This window comes from Mauremys reevesii, linkage group 1, assembly GCF_016161935.1.
Source record: "Mauremys reevesii isolate NIE-2019 linkage group 1, ASM1616193v1, whole genome shotgun sequence".
NCBI classification, from domain to species: domain Eukaryota; kingdom Metazoa; phylum Chordata; order Testudines; family Geoemydidae; genus Mauremys; species Mauremys reevesii.
The window spans coordinates 165,161,930-165,177,468 of NC_052623.1; the positions used below are offsets into that span (position 1 = coordinate 165,161,930).

The 15,539-nt window shown below is 43.4% G+C and overlaps 1 protein-coding gene across 1 annotated transcript in view; it reads right to left on the bottom strand.

Moving 5' to 3' along the window:
* Positions 1 to 616: 616 nt before the first annotated feature.
* The window catches only part of LOC120407378, a 33,771-nt gene continuing 18,848 nt past the window's right edge, over positions 617 to 15,539 (bottom strand). Inside the window, exons 4-6 of the mRNA XM_039543015.1 lie at positions 5,164 to 5,767; positions 3,869 to 3,920; positions 617 to 2,347 (exon numbers count right to left, since the gene is read on the bottom strand). Coding sequence (XP_039398949.1) covers positions 2,316 to 2,347; positions 3,869 to 3,920; positions 5,164 to 5,767 — 688 coding nt within the window. The 3' untranslated portion in view covers positions 617 to 2,315. The remainder of the gene's footprint in view (positions 2,348 to 3,868; positions 3,921 to 5,163; positions 5,768 to 15,539) is intronic.

Genomic DNA, 15,539 nt, shown 5'->3' on the forward strand with positions numbered 1-15,539 from the left:
GGTGGGAGATACGTGCTAATATCCGAGACTTTGAGCTACACAACAACGCGATAGCCAGGAGGCTGGGAGAGAAAGTGGTTGAAAGGACCTATAGAGCGGGGGCTGGGCTAGAGTCTCCCTCATCTCACACACCATCCAAACCTCCTCTTGCCATTGTCCTTGGCACATCTGAGCGCTCCGGGTCCATAGTGGGCGCGTACACACACACACAGACGCGAATATGTACCAACACGCTAATGTAGTTTCATTAGCCAGGCGCCCAAGGATTTGGGGAATCGCACACACTTGCACTCAGTCAATATCAAAGGAGGCCCGGTCCTGATGCTGGGCGCTGAGAGAACCCTGCTGATGGTACCGGACACTTCTCTGGTCCTTAGAGTGGAAAGTATTTGCAGCTAACACCGTGGGACCGTGGGCAGAGCGCCCAGCGTGATTTCAGTGGGATGCAGGAGCAGGCCCTTGGGTGGGAGGGGGTTAGGTTATAGTGCACCTATGGCACCTGCAGTTCAGTGTCTCACACAACTGCAGCCACAGTACTCAATACTTTCCTTTCGGGATTTTTAACCCATCGATATGAATCTGTTTAGCTGGCGATCCAACAACCAATCAAGGGGGAATGGAGGAGGACTGACAGCAGCAGCTCACAGGGGCCGCTTTCTTTCGCTCAAGAAGGTCAAACAAAACCCAAACACACACACTAGCAAGCAAAAAGAGAGGGGGAGAATTCCAGCGGTTACACATCCGCTTGGCAAGCTAGGCAGGAGTCTAGTGATGCCCATTCAGATCATCCATAGCCCTGGGGGCTGGGCCCGGTATGGACGCGCACTACACGAGACAGCTACAGACGCACACAATGTGCACGCTCAGTGTGAGGCAGATACACGCTCACACAGTGTGGGATTGTCACCTCTCGCCTGCTTTGATTTCTCCAGCAGCGGCTGTGCCCCCTCTCCTTTGTTCTGTGTTAAACAGAGAAAACACCAGTGTGCCGGGAGGGGAAGTCTTGCCTTGGTCACGCTGCCTTTTGGATCCCCTGGTATGTCATGCTCGGAGTCCTGGGGGCTCTAGTCTCCAAACTTCCCGCCCCCCAGGGCAGCTGCTGCGCCCCCATCTCTTCCCCGGACCTCAGCATTGTGGCAGTGTCAATCATTCACACGCTAGGGACTGCAATATGGTTCAGCCGAGGTTTCCACAACCTAAAACAAGAGCAGGCGCGAGGGCTGTCCCAGGTCCCCTCTTCCCTCCTGAGAGTCCGAAGAAAGTCTACTAGGTTCATATAATTTCTAAGCCTTTCCCAAATGCGGTACCTTAAGCCCAGTTCCCCTGATCCTGCGAGGTGCCGGAAACCCTGAGCCTCTACTGACATGTGAGCTGAGGTCGCTCAGTACCTGAGCCAGACCCCAAGCACATGTGCGGATAAATCTGTACACTATGAACACGGGTCACTACCAATAAAACTGACCAGCCATCGCTATATTGTAAACTTCGAAGTCGCTTCTTGGGTGGCTGTTACAGCCAGTTGTTGTTATTTTAAAAGAACGGTGGCATGTCTCCCCTCCCTCGGGATAGGGTCTCTGTTAAACCCCAGGGCATCGAAAAGAAAGTGCGTTGCACTGTATTGACAGAACCTCAACTTCTGCTATGTGAGAGTCTGTCCCTTTGTCAGTGCAGGATTGTTCCTTGTGGAGTTGAATGGTTTATCCACTCCGATTTTAAACCCTGGACTTCCAGCCACGTCCACTGGAAGAATTTTCCACAATCTAGCAGGCTACATATTTTAGCCTGTCTAACGGCACTCGGTTGAAATATGCTGCTCTTGTATTAACATTATTTGAATTTTCAGTCCAATATACATGTGTGTGACTTCCCCCTCACACACACAGTTTCAGCTATAGAAAGACATAAGATGTCTTCCTGGAATATCTGACTTGTATTACCACCAAAACCCCGGAAGGAAGTTCAAGTGAAATAGGAGTGACCCCCCGAATGCCTAGATCCAGATGTGTTGCGTCTATGCTAGTGGGCAGCCTCTGAGGAGTCACCCTGGAAGGTGACTTAAGAGGCAAGTACTGAGGAACAAACGCGAGAGAAAGTGGTTGGGGCAGGGGGGAACTGCTGAAGATTTCCTCGAAGTACAACAACAAATTGAACACCCTCCCCCCACCCCCACCTGGAGGAAAAACACACAAGGGCAAGCTCTTTGCATTAACTGCACGTCGCTTTAAACCTAACGACAGCACCCTTCTTCGTTCATATTTCTTCGCAAGGAGGGGAAGACGGGCAGACTCACAAAAGTCAGCGTTGAATCGCATATTTCACTCAAAGCTGATCTGGAAGAAGGGGTGACCTGAAAGGAAAAAAGACAGCGGATGTGTGTGTGTGTCGCTAAAACATCTGGTCAATTTTCCGTCTCAAATGCCCACAACTGGTTTCCCTGCACTTCACCTGCTTCTGCGGAAAAATAGACTAGGAAGAGATAATGCAGCACCGCGCCGATATTTACATCATTTAACCCAAACTAAGTGCATTATTGTTATTATTGCTCCTGCCGCAGTTACAGGAGGTCCGGCTTTAGATTTAAAGCAGTCATTAGAAAACCGAAATTTTCTTGCCAGAAGGAATTGTCCGAAAGGGTGACAATTTTGTACGTTTAGGGATTTATTTGTGTTCCGATTTTGAGTTATTAATCGTTGTTTAGACCCCGTGTGAAAATACATTTCCATAGCAATAATCAGGATACAAATAATAATCTAGCGGATTTCCTGTTTGTAAAACACAGTGGTCCTTAAAACTAATCCCTCTACCGAACCCTATCCCGTTGGAGTGTGTGTTTGTTTAAGCGATCTCGCACCTCTTTAATTATCCCATTACACCAGAATCTGCCAAAGCAAACCACCCTTCAGATAATGGCCCGATGTTGTTTAGGAGAAGGCTGCGCTCTTTAATCTCCAATTACCCTCCTAAACAAGGAAAGTTATATCCCCGGGCAGGATTTTGCTGGCTTCGGGTAACTATATCGCCCCCTTGCTTTTCTAACTTCGGTAATCAAAGCTCCTTTTTTTTATCCTGCTCCCAATGAGGGCTCCTCATCGAACTGATCTTTTTACCAAACACGCATGTGTATCTGTCTCAGCTGGGCTTTTAACAAAGGGGACCCCTGTTCACTTTTTCGGGGAGTATATTTCAAATTGTTTCCTGAGCTGGTGGAATAAATCCCATCCCAAAGGACTTGTTTTCCTTCAGCATTTTGTGCGTTAACATGGAAACTACAGACATCTTTTAATTTTATGGTCATTTAAAGGCTTGTGCCCTGGAGAAGAAAAGTAAAGGGGGGAGAAAAAGGAGCACAAATCCCCAGTCAGACTTAAATAAATTGTATATATAAAATCTCTTTTCTCCTACTACCTATTAAACTGGAGAAGAGCCGCCAATATAATTTTCTCAGCGCAGGGACATAATATATTATCTAAACAAATAAGCCACTCTGGTTATCAAAAGATCAAGAACAAATATAATCGTCAAAGATCTTTGATTTGTAAAAACACCAACAGACACCTATATCTTTGGATGCTAAAGAGCAAACTGTGTTTGCTAACATTAGCCCGGCTGGTATAAACGTGATTTGAGATCCCACGCCAGCTTTTCCCATACACTCTATATTTTATTCAGCAATCATCTTCGTGAAAACGGATTTTCCTACAGATAATATCAATGCCTGGGAAAGGGTTTGGAGTTCACAGCTGCAACCTGTCCTGAACTGGGAAGGAACTATCATTAGATTTGACCTTCTCTTTCACACAGTATAAAGAAAACCAAATCAAACTGTTACACAGAGAACCTGTGAGTACCTAAGTGTGAGCCTGTTTACCTTTCTTGGTAATCGATGTCCCAGCGTAACAGGAACATACTTTGCACAAATCCTGCATAAAGAAGACGACCATGTTTACAATCGGTTACAAAACTGCTTTCAAGCTGCTTTAAATTATAAAAATGTCACTGAAATTTCCCCCGACAAACCCGAACGCCGCTAATGTTTGTCTCTCCCTTTCTCAAACAACCCAATCCAACTGTATTTATGAATATCAGAAAAAATCTAGCTGAATCTGGCCGCATTAGCAGGGGAAAAAACATCCCAGGGAAAAATATCAAAGACAAGAAAAACGTATTTAAAAATTCAAGTCGACGGGCATTGCATGTTGTATCAGATATGACAACACGTTCCACTGTTTCTATTTTCCAACAGGATATTTTTGATGCAGATTAAAAGTAAATATTGTTCCCTAAAGCGGGTATGATAACTGATTATTCCAATCAACCTTTTGATAGCAAAGGAAAGCGACCGTGTAGTAAATTACATCATTAACAAATAATCTTGGTTGGGAGAAGGGTCCGCTAATGAGACGTTTGAAATATAATCTCAAATGAGATGAATTTAAAATAAAAAAGTACATCTCTGAAATTGTGGCCCGAATTGATCAAAGCAAATCCCTAATATACTTGTCTCCTGTGGACAATCTGCAAACTAACTCCCAATAAACGTTGGACGCTGCTACAAAGATCTTCCTAACTGGTATTTTTCCTCTATCTGGTTTATTAAGAAATTCCACACATGGGATTCGATAATAAAATCAAAAGGACTCGAGAAATGAGGCATAGTTATTGACCTCGAATTGCACATTTCTCTGACCTTACCTAAAAGCCCATTTTAAGGTAACCCGTTGGCTTTTTTTTAAATAGAAAAAGTGTATTAAAGACAAACATTTAGTTTTCGCAGGTTTTAACTACAAAAACCAAAAGCCAACAATTACATTCACTCCGAATCAATTAATGTCTCGCTTCAGTGGAAAAAGAATTACAATCAAATCAGCAGAAAGCAAAAGGTTTGACTCTCTGGAAGGAGTCACGGGGGGAATTGTTTACACGTGTAATTTATTCGAGCCTCATTCTTGATAAGTAGGCTGCATTGTAAAGTTGGGCGAGAATGTGGGGCGGGGGGGTTGCGAAGGCTGTTTGATGTTAGATTGTGACTTGTAGGAACAAACGATCCACCACCCGCGCCCGAGAAGCGTGCCCGCAATAGCGCGTAGCGCAGGAAATTGCCGATCAATTGCACCATTAGCAAATAGCCCTGTCCCGGGACACCGAAGGCAGAGAGATTCCTACCCAGGGCGCTAGGCGAGTCCCGTTTGATCCCTGCACCACGAGCAGTGTCGTGTCACTTAAAGTCGCTTCGTAGCCCGGCTCGTGCCGGGCGGCGCTGAAATGGATGCGACTGCAGCGTCCCGGGGACAGGCGTGCAGCTGAGAGCTCAAAAAGTGCTGGAGGCGAGCCGGGAACGGGCCCGCTCCGCGCTGTTCCCCAGGGGCAGTGGGACCGAGTGGCGGCCGGAGAACACAAGCAGGGGCCGTTCCCACGTTCTTGTTTTCCAGGGTGATTCTTCTTCCCGAGTAGCCACGTGGGCTCAAAAGAAAATCTGCCCCCCCTGACTGACGCGAGTGTGGTTGTCAATGGAGGAGAGGGGGGGTTAGTTACACTGGCGAGCTCTAGAGCTCCGGGCTGGTCTTGCTTTAAGGCCGCTCTCCACAACTTTAGGCTGGGGGCGTCGCTCCGCTGTGGGGGGCTGACGCCCTGTCGCACAGCCCTACACGGTGCCCCCCGCTTGACACCTTCAGTCACCTCCCTCGGGCTGCTTTCAGACGTCAAATGGCTCGAAATCCGTCCGCGAGCTCGCCCTGCGCAGTAGGGCTCAGGGTTGCAGCGCACTTCGCTTCAGAAAGCCCAGGGCCGTGTAACACCGCGGGGTGTGGAGGTGGGGGGAAGATGTCTGCAGAGGTTAGCAGACACAGAGCAGAAAAGAAGTTACAGTCAGTGTAATGGGGCTTGATCCATACTCAACAGAATCAATCCAACGACTCATTTGGGAAAGCGACGCTGGGGCTTACACCCTCGGTCGTATCAGCCCAGCAGCCGCCCCGCTGCGGGCTCCTTTGCGGGACGGGGATTGTAAACGGCAGTGGGACGCCGTCTGCTGACTGTTCCGAAGTGAGGACAAGGTGCGGGACTCGATACAACACTACTGTTAACTGCCCGTGTCCCTATAGAGGTTACCAGGCATGCCTAGGTGTAGATAAGTTTTATGTCTGATTTATTTAGTCATACAGGCCCTAGTCCAGCCAAGGCTCTACCTGTGCTTAACGTTAATGGTTGAAATCGGCGTGCCTGAACACACACACATAAATCCTCGCAGGATCAGAGCCCTGGGGTTTATTTTGTATTCCAGTTCAAATGTGAGACAAAAATACTCACAATAAGAAACAGAGTAGAGAAGGCACCTTAACATTAGGCTGTTTTAATATGGCCTTAATAACAATGTCTAGCACCACGCTGCAGTAATTAAAGATGTAAATAACTTAGATTAATGAAAGAGTCGCTCCTGTTATATCTGGAGGTAAACAAGTCTAAAAGGAGGAACAGGCCTGGGCTGTTTGGTCCAGTCCACTTTTCTCCTTTCTGCAACCCCATAGAAACAAAATGATCAGAACTAGGGGTATCGCTCCTGGTGTGAAGAGTCCACATTACAATATTAATTATGGTCCAGTGTCTAAATGTCAGACTATGGACTAGCCTCAATACAGGTCAGAATTCCTGCTGCATGCTGGTGGTGCTGAGCACTTTTAAAAGTGCTCCTCAATGGAGCCTGAATGGGAGCTGAGCTCTTGAAATGTGGCCTTTAGAGTGTGCAGAATTTGAATATGCCACATTGGCTCCATAAATCAAGCAAGCAGGCTGGGTATTTGATATCCCTGATTTTAAACAATGGTATTTCTAATATGCCAGTCAGCATAGTTTCTAGATACCAGAGATAAAAACTAAGAACTTGCATTAATTTTGTACTTAGAGGACCTGGCCCTTTACCTCTTCATGTGCTTTAAGCAAAGAGTGTGTTTAGAATTAGAGAGTGCAACTGCACTGGAGGGAGAGAGGAGAATGCTAGGATCAGTGGAAATGGTGCTGTAGGGACCAGAGTACAGTAGGAGAGCACAATTGCAAATGGAAGTTGTGTTGACTAAACAAAGATAGAGATGTTTCAGTGTAAGGCCCCTATCCTGTCAAGATTTATGCATTTGCCTAATTGTACACACTATGAGTAATCCTACTGAAGACAACAGCACTACTCACAATCCATAACATTAAGCACATACATGAGTTTTTGCAGGATTAGGGTATAACATTCTTATACCTTTGTGTATGTCTGAGGGCAGCAGTTACTCATTTTTCTAATTATAAACACAACCCTTAAAGCAGCTGGGGACTGAGAAAGAACAGTTCTTTAGAGTTAGACATGATGCAAGTTGTTAACTTGAGTCTGTGGTGTTCAGCTAACACAATGACTGGCATATTAGAAATACTGTGGAACTACTCAAGTGAGCAAAGTTGATCAGATGTTTAAATGGTTGCAGGGTTAGATCCTACTGTGGCACCAGAGTGTCAGCATTGGTATTAGCTCAAGAAATAGGGACAGATCTGGCAACCTGTTAACTAATACTTGTGCTAATAGCTACTGCTCTCAGGGGAACAAAAACATAAAAATAAACAACCCCCCATACTACTAAAAACAGATTCCTTGGGCTCTGTTTTGAACCAACAGAATTGTCACTCACACCATGATCTCATTTTGACATTCAGTAGGATTACCTGGGTGATTGAAGACTACCAGATGAGTATGGACTGCCGGATCAGCCTCCTACCTAGCGTGCGACTTGAACCCATTGCTTAAAATAAGGCAACTAACAAACATTGACAATACATTTAACATTTATGATGAATAATTTAGAAGTGTTACATGATGTTGCCAGAATGATGATACTAAGGCTCTGACCCTGCAACTCCATACAGTACAGTACCTAAACTCAGGCACATGTGTAAATCTTTGCAGGATTGAGGCCCAAGGTTGCACTGGATCATTTTCAGCTCTTTTGCTGAGTCTACATTATCACTACTGTCTGACCTCCACAGGATGCTTGGGACACCATTTGGTAACTGAAGAGAAAATTATTTTTACTGGGCATAAATCTGGAAAGAGTCAGCTGGGGTGTGGGTTCCATTTCTGCTGGGAACAGAGGGAGGGAGAAATCAGTGCTCTCTCTCATTGCACATGTGGCATTTTTAGTATTTGTTAAAGGCTACTTAAGGTAATTGACTAGAAAATCCCTGCTGTTTAAAAAAAATAAAGGGGACCTTTTTTAGAACTAATCAATTTATTTATGTTTCTGCACTGAGTGTGATCTACATGCTATTGCACTGGAGGAGCTGTCAGTGTTGATGGATTAATGCAAATGGATGACATTTACAAAAAAAGTATGTGTAAGTTATATACACAGTAACTCCTGATGTTTGTAGGACAAAATCCGTCAGTTGATATTTTTGTATTTTCAGTTTCTGAAGAAAAATATGGTAATATTGGTTCTGGCCAACTTAATTGTTTCATTTGGGCCTGGAATTTGATGACTTTTCTGAAAGTATTGCAAACAGGGGTTATTAATATTAATTATCATGTGCAAACATTTGTCTCTGCTGATATAGATTGCAAAGCGATATTTCTTTTAGCTACAGTAGATAGTTTAAAAGGTGTAAGTCTTCCTTGGGAACATGAGAAGCACAATATCAATCAGAGAGAGGAAATATTCATGCCGTAGAAATAGGAAAAATCTAGTTTGAAAAACACACACTGGAGTATTTTTGTTTCATTTGTCTGAAATCATTCCTCTGAACATTATGAAAGTGTTTTTTTTAAGCTATGTTCAGTGACTGGAGCTAGTTCTCAGTGACCCTCAGCTTGTATGAATAGTGTGACTAATCTAGTGGGGATGAATAATGAATCTTTAAGGAATATAAGAGATTTTATGCAAACTCTTTTCAGGGGGTGCAGTATTTTATGCTGCTTGGCCTTAGATATATTATAAAATGGTTGTCACAGGAACTTTGGTAATACTTTAAGGTAACATTTATAAATACTTTATTCATGATTTAGAAATGATTAATAGAAATTGCTGTTTATATATGATTATATGATGTCTTACCATGTTGCAGGCACATTCATAAAAAAATTGATGTATTCCAGTTTACAAATGTACTTTTAAAGGTTGCTATAATATCCTGACTAAATTTTTTTTAAATCTGTCTACTGAGCATTTCATAGCACATCCTATAATAACTAGCTTGTAATAAGTATTTTTTTTAACAAGGACATAAGCCTGCATAGATACAGTAATTTAATCAAAGAACAAGGTGTTGCTGGGGCACTACTACCTGGGCGAACGGGGGAAGCATAGTATAGTGAAGTTGCCTCACAAATCTAGACCCCTATTCTGTGATCAGACCTGCACCAGTTGATCCCTGCAGCCCCATGGAGCCCCACTTAGTCTAATAGGTGAGCAGACCCATATGCCCATATGGAATCCCACTGGCTTCAGCAGGACTCTGCGCAGGCACAACAGTATTCCCAAATGGGTGCACTTTAGGAGGGGGGAAATTTTGATACCCCAAGAACATGCCTAGACCCCTGCCTGAAGCTGGAATACCAATTGTTATGCTAATTGCTGAAAGCAGCTAGAAAGGCCATTTCTGAAGCCTTAGCACAACTAACAGACGAAGAAAGGAGGGGGGAAGTGAGTGTCCATGTGGACTAAACATGACCCCGGGGCCTCCTGACTTGAGCTTTTTGCCAGAGCATGCAGTTTTGCAAGATGGAAAGTCTGGCAATATTAACTATGGCTATGTGAAATACAACTGGTTAACTGATGGAAAACCCCATACAGCAGGCTGGAAAACGCCACACAACTTCCGCTCAGCAGGTTTTTTTTGTTTTTTGTTTTAAATAAACAAGCTATGGGTAATACTAAAATATAAAAAGAAATCTGAGCTTGGTGGACACTTGAACACCTCTCCAGTTCCTCTGCAGATGGAAGGCTGGCCACCTCTGCATCTGGAAATCCACTCCAGACCTCTTCAAGATGTTGGGTAAATATGAATCTGGGGTTAATTTGGGGTGGTCTACTAACCTGTTGTGGATGTGTGTAAGTGCTGGTGAATAAATAAAGTAGAAGCTTAAAGTGAAAGCACTTTTGTTTGCTTGCTTGCATCAACTAGCTATTGGCTGAATTTATTTCCTGCCACTGCCTCGCAAAGAGTAAAATTACCAAGAGCTTTGGGTTCAGCAAAACTCTGGGTAACAATACCCGCATGGATTGGACAGCCATAAGAAAGGGTCTGTCTCCTGCATGATCCTGTCTGAGCTGATGGGGAAGACCTAAACCGGGATGGGCTGGGGAAGGATCCACAAGCTCACTCTATGAACTGCCACTGAGGGTCTGATGCTGTGACTTCAGTCTATAGGAGGAATAGCAGTCCTGGTGGGAACCTGGTATTCAGCAGCCTCACTCACTTCTTCCAGGTTTGAGGGGAGTGAATTTCACTCTCAGTATCCTCTGCACTTTCTTAAAGCCCAATGCCTCAGGCTTTGCAAGGGTGTAATGGAATCCCCCTAGATGTCTTTCCCAAGGTCTGTGGCAAAGCGAGGACATCTGGATTCTACTCCTGACTTCCAGTGATATGCTTCAGCCATCAACTTTATTCTCCTCAGATCATCATGACCCTCCTCACTAGCAGCTAGATTTCAAAGAACATATTCCTTTGGTACTGCAAGGAAATCTAATAACCACAAAATCAAGAGCACTCATACTGAAGTATTTCAAAAGTATTCTGAGCACGTATTCACCACCTTCACATGTATCAATACGAACTGTCCACAACAAACTCATGCCAGTCAGGGTTTTATATCTGAATTGTCTGATATTCAGTAAACATATCTGAAAGTTCAGCTACTCTCAACGCAGCAGATTCATGTTATATTTCTTCTTATTGCTTCCATTAGTGGCTATAACATAGGATGCCTTTTTTCAAGACATTCACTCTTTGTTGGCAGCTTCTGGAGTACATGGATTCTTAACTGAATAATGAAGCCAAGGCGAAATACTCTGTGAGGACCAAGTTAAGGCTGAGAAGATATTGCCCTCTAAAACTGTCTGTGTTTTAGGCACTATTCCTGCAGTTACGCAGTTGTAGACCCATTGACATACATTAGGGTCACTTACATGAGCAGTGTGTATGCAGAATCAGAGCCTTAGTCTGTAAAATCATGGGGTGGGAGGACCATGCCTTGTTATATGTTTGCAAAGTGCCTACTGCATTATGGGTGCTAGAGGAAACAAATCAATAATTGTAAATAATGACCCTGTGACTGGAATTAAAATAGTCAACAGGACAGACTTAATTTGTGTCCCCCCATTGGTGAAAATTTCCATCCTGTGGGAGGAAGGTGGATAGGGAGTAGAAGGCAGCGTTATTATGTACTTTTAAAGGTTGCTATAAGCCTTTAACGACAACACTCTGAGTTTCCAGCCAGTGATGTGCTGCCATTTTTAACAAAGAGCTCCCACAGATACGCACCCCAAACACACTTACCCTTGAGTCCCCAGGGTGCATGGAATTTACTCATTTGAAAAAGTGCTCTCTCATAATTACAAACAAGGTGGGAGGCAGCAGCACTTGCCAAAGGAATTTAGTTTTATATATTAATTGATCTGGAAAATATACAAACATATTTGATCAATACAATTTGTGCAATTTGAAATGGTGTGTTTGTGCAGGAGCGTGTCGAATTTGCAATAGGGCTCAGGGCAAGGTATATTTCTTGGGGGGGGGGGGTTAAAAATATCCTTACCCTTGGAGAATTCTGGTGCATTTTGAAGGCAAAAAATAGCTCTTTACAAGTATTTGTAAGAGTCTTGGCGATATGTCATCTCTGACAGGTGACTCAGCAGTATCCAGAGAGGGGCTGACTCCATCAGGCAGGGGAATCATAGAACTGGAAGGGACCTCGAGAGGTCATCTAGTCCAGTCCCCTGCACTCAAGGCAGGAGTAAGTTTTATCTAGACCATCCCTGACAGGTGTTTGTCCAACCTGCTCTTAAAAATCTCCAATGATGGAGTTTCCACAACCTCCCTAGGCAATTTATTCCAGTGCTTAACCACTCTGAGTTAGGAAGTTTTTCCTACTGTCCAACCTAAACCACCCTTGCTGCAATTTAAGCCCATTGCTTCTTGTCCTATCCTCAGAAGTTAAGAAGAACAATTTTCTCCCTCCTCCTTGTAACAATCTTTTATGTACTTGAAAACTGTTATGTCCCCTCTGTCTTCTTTTCTCCAGACTAAACAAACCCAATTTTTTCAATCTTCCCTCCTAGATCGTTTTCTAGACCTTCAATCATTTTTGTTACTCTTCTCTGGACTTCCTTCAATTTGTCCACATCCTTCCTGAAATGTGGCACCCAGAACTGGACACAATACTCCAGCCAAATCAGCACTAAGTAGAGTGGAAGAATTACTTCTTATGTCTTGCTTATAATACTCCTGCTAATACATCCCAGAATGATGTTTACTTTTTTTTGCAACAGCGTTACACTGTTGACTCATATTTAGCTTGTGATCCATTATGACCCCCGGATCCCTTTCCACAGTACGCCTTCTTAGGCAGTCATTTCCCATTTTGAAGGTGTACAATTGATTGTTCCTTCCTAAGTGGGCTAATTTGAATTTGTCCTTATTGAATTTCATCCTATTTACTTCAGACCATTTCTCCAGTTTGTCCAGATCATTTCCAAAGCACTTGCAACCCCTCCCAGCTTGGTTTCATCCGCAAACTTTATAAGTGTGCTCTCTATGCCATTATCTAAATCATTGATGAAGATATTGAACAGAACTGGACCCAGAACCGATCCCTGTGGGACCCCACTCATTATGCCCTTCCAGCATGACTGTGAACCACTGATAACTACTCTCTGGGAATGATTTTCCAGCCAGTTATGCACCCACCTTATAATAGCTCCATCTAGGTTGTATTTCCCTAATTTGTTTATGAGAAGGTCATGCGAGACAGTATCAAAAGCCTTACTAAAGCCAAGATATACCACATCTACTGCTTCCCCCAATCCACAAGGCTTGTTACGCTGTCAAAGAAAGCTACCAGGTTGGTTTGACATGATTTGTTCTTGACAAATCCATGCTGACTCTTATTTATCACCTTATTATCTTCTAGGTGTTTGCAAATTGATTGCTTAATTATTTGCTCTATTATCTTTCCAGGTACAGAAGTTAAGCTGACTGGTCTGTAATTCCCCGGGTTGTCCTTTTTTCCAGATGGGTGCTATATTTGCCCTTTTCCAGTCTTCTTGAATGTCTTCCGTCTTCCATGATTTTTCAAAGATAATTGCTAATGGCCTTAGTCAATTCCTTGAGTATTCCAGGATGCATTTAATCAGGCCCTGGTGATTTGAAGACATCTAACTTGTCTAAATAATTTTTGCCTTGTTCTTTTCCTATTTTAGACTCAGATCCTATCTCATTTTCACTGGCATTCACTAATTTAGATGTCCAATCGCCACCAAACTTCTTGGTGAAAACCGAAACAAATAAGTCATTAAGCATCTCTGCCATTTCCACATTTTCTGTTATTGTCTTTCCCCCCTCTTTGAGTAACAGGCCTACTCTGTCCTTGGTCTTCCTCTTGCTTCTAATGTATTTGTAGAATGTTTTCTTGTTTCCTTTTATGTCCCTAGCTAGTTTATCTCATTTTGTGCCTTGGCTTTTCTAATTTTGTCCCTACGTACTTGTGTTATTTGTTTATATTCATCCTTTGAAATTTGGCTGACTTTCCACTTTTTGTATGACTCTCTTTTGAGTTTTAGCTCATTGAAGATCTCCTGGTTAAGCCAGAGTGGTCTATTGCCATACTGTCTATTTTTCCTTCGCACTGGGATAGTTTGCTCTTGTGCCCTTAATAATGTCTCTTTGAAAAACTGCCAACTGTCTTCAATTGTTTTTCCCCTTAGACTTGCTTCCCATGGGATTTTACCTACCAACTCCCTGAGTTTGCTAATGTCTGCCTTCTTGAAATCCATTGTCTTTATTGTGCTGTTCTCCCTCCTACCATTCCTTAGAATTGTGAACTCTACCGTTTCATGAGCACTTTCATCCAAGTTGCCTTCCACTTTCAAATTCTCAACCAGTTCTTCCCTATTTGTCAAAATCAAATCTAGGACAGCCCCGCCCCCCAGTAGCTTTTTCCACCTTCTGAAATAAAAAATTGTCTCCAGTGGCTCTGAACCCAGAGAACAACTGGAACCATTGATGTGGCCCCATTTTCACTCTTTGCACTCCGCCCAGTGGACATAGAACAATGGGGTTCCAAAAGAGGAGGTGAATCTGATATTCCATCCCAGGACTACTGGGTAAATGTTTATCACTTCTGATGAAAAACAGGTTTAAAATAGGATGATGAACCAGAAGAAATTAAGGATTTCCTGAGCATTTTAGGTTCATATAAATAGGGAACATCGGCTCAAGGGTTTAAATTTGGATCAAGAACTTAAAAGTCAGACCATAGTGCCTGCTTCCTTCCAGGAAAATGACTTTCCAGTTTTTTTTTAATCCCACCCTCTTTTTTTGACCCCATGAGAATCAAAGAAGTCTCACAGCCAAGCAGGAATGACAATAATTGTAGCAGCCTCAACATGATTTGACCCAGAACCACATACTTACCTTAATTGGAACTGAGAAACATACAGAAATTTTGACTTGTGTATCCATCCTATGGATATGCAACATCTGGGCCTAAGCGTTTTAGATCCTCTGTAATGGCTGGTCCACATATTGGATAACAGCCTACTACTTCAACCAGCTAATGGGGTGTCTCCTCAAGTTGAAGGGATAGATGTTTAATTTTGGTGCTAACAATCTTGGTTCTAACCCCCATGACTTGTGATGGGAGAACTAATGAAGCTACTGTTAAGCTGGTAGCAGCGGTAGATTCTTATCTTCTATGTTGACCAGCCATTAGATGGCAACATGACCTCTTAATAATGAAATCAATAGCATGTGTAAGTCCAATCTTGTGCATGATGTGGAATGAATTATGCAAAAATTACCACATTAAGACAGTGCCTTAAAGGTTCAGAAAACTGGTGATATCTTTCATGCAAATGATGTAATGCCCTAATTTGCATATTTAACTAAGCATCACCTTATTTACATCAATGAGAGCAAACATCCCAATTACCAGAACTTAAGCCTGACAAGGCTGCAGTGTGGGAAAAACTCTAGGAGCATAGGAACTGCTGTGCTCCTGACTGCTTCTAGCATCTCATCGGGCAGGAGCCAAGCTCTGTCTGATGGTAGATGGAGAGGAATCCCTGTCTGAGAGGGGCTTGTCCCTGCCTGGCTACTGCTTGTAGGCTCCTGCAGCCAGACACAAATAGCTACAGCACTATCCAGCACCACTGGAGTGGAGTATGACAGGACTGCCTACAACGGCATATAGCTGATCTGCAACTACTATCAGCCAATATCTCCAATGACTGGTGATGGGACACCAGATGGGGAGGGCTCTGAGTTACTAGAGAGAATTATTTCCCAGGTGTCTG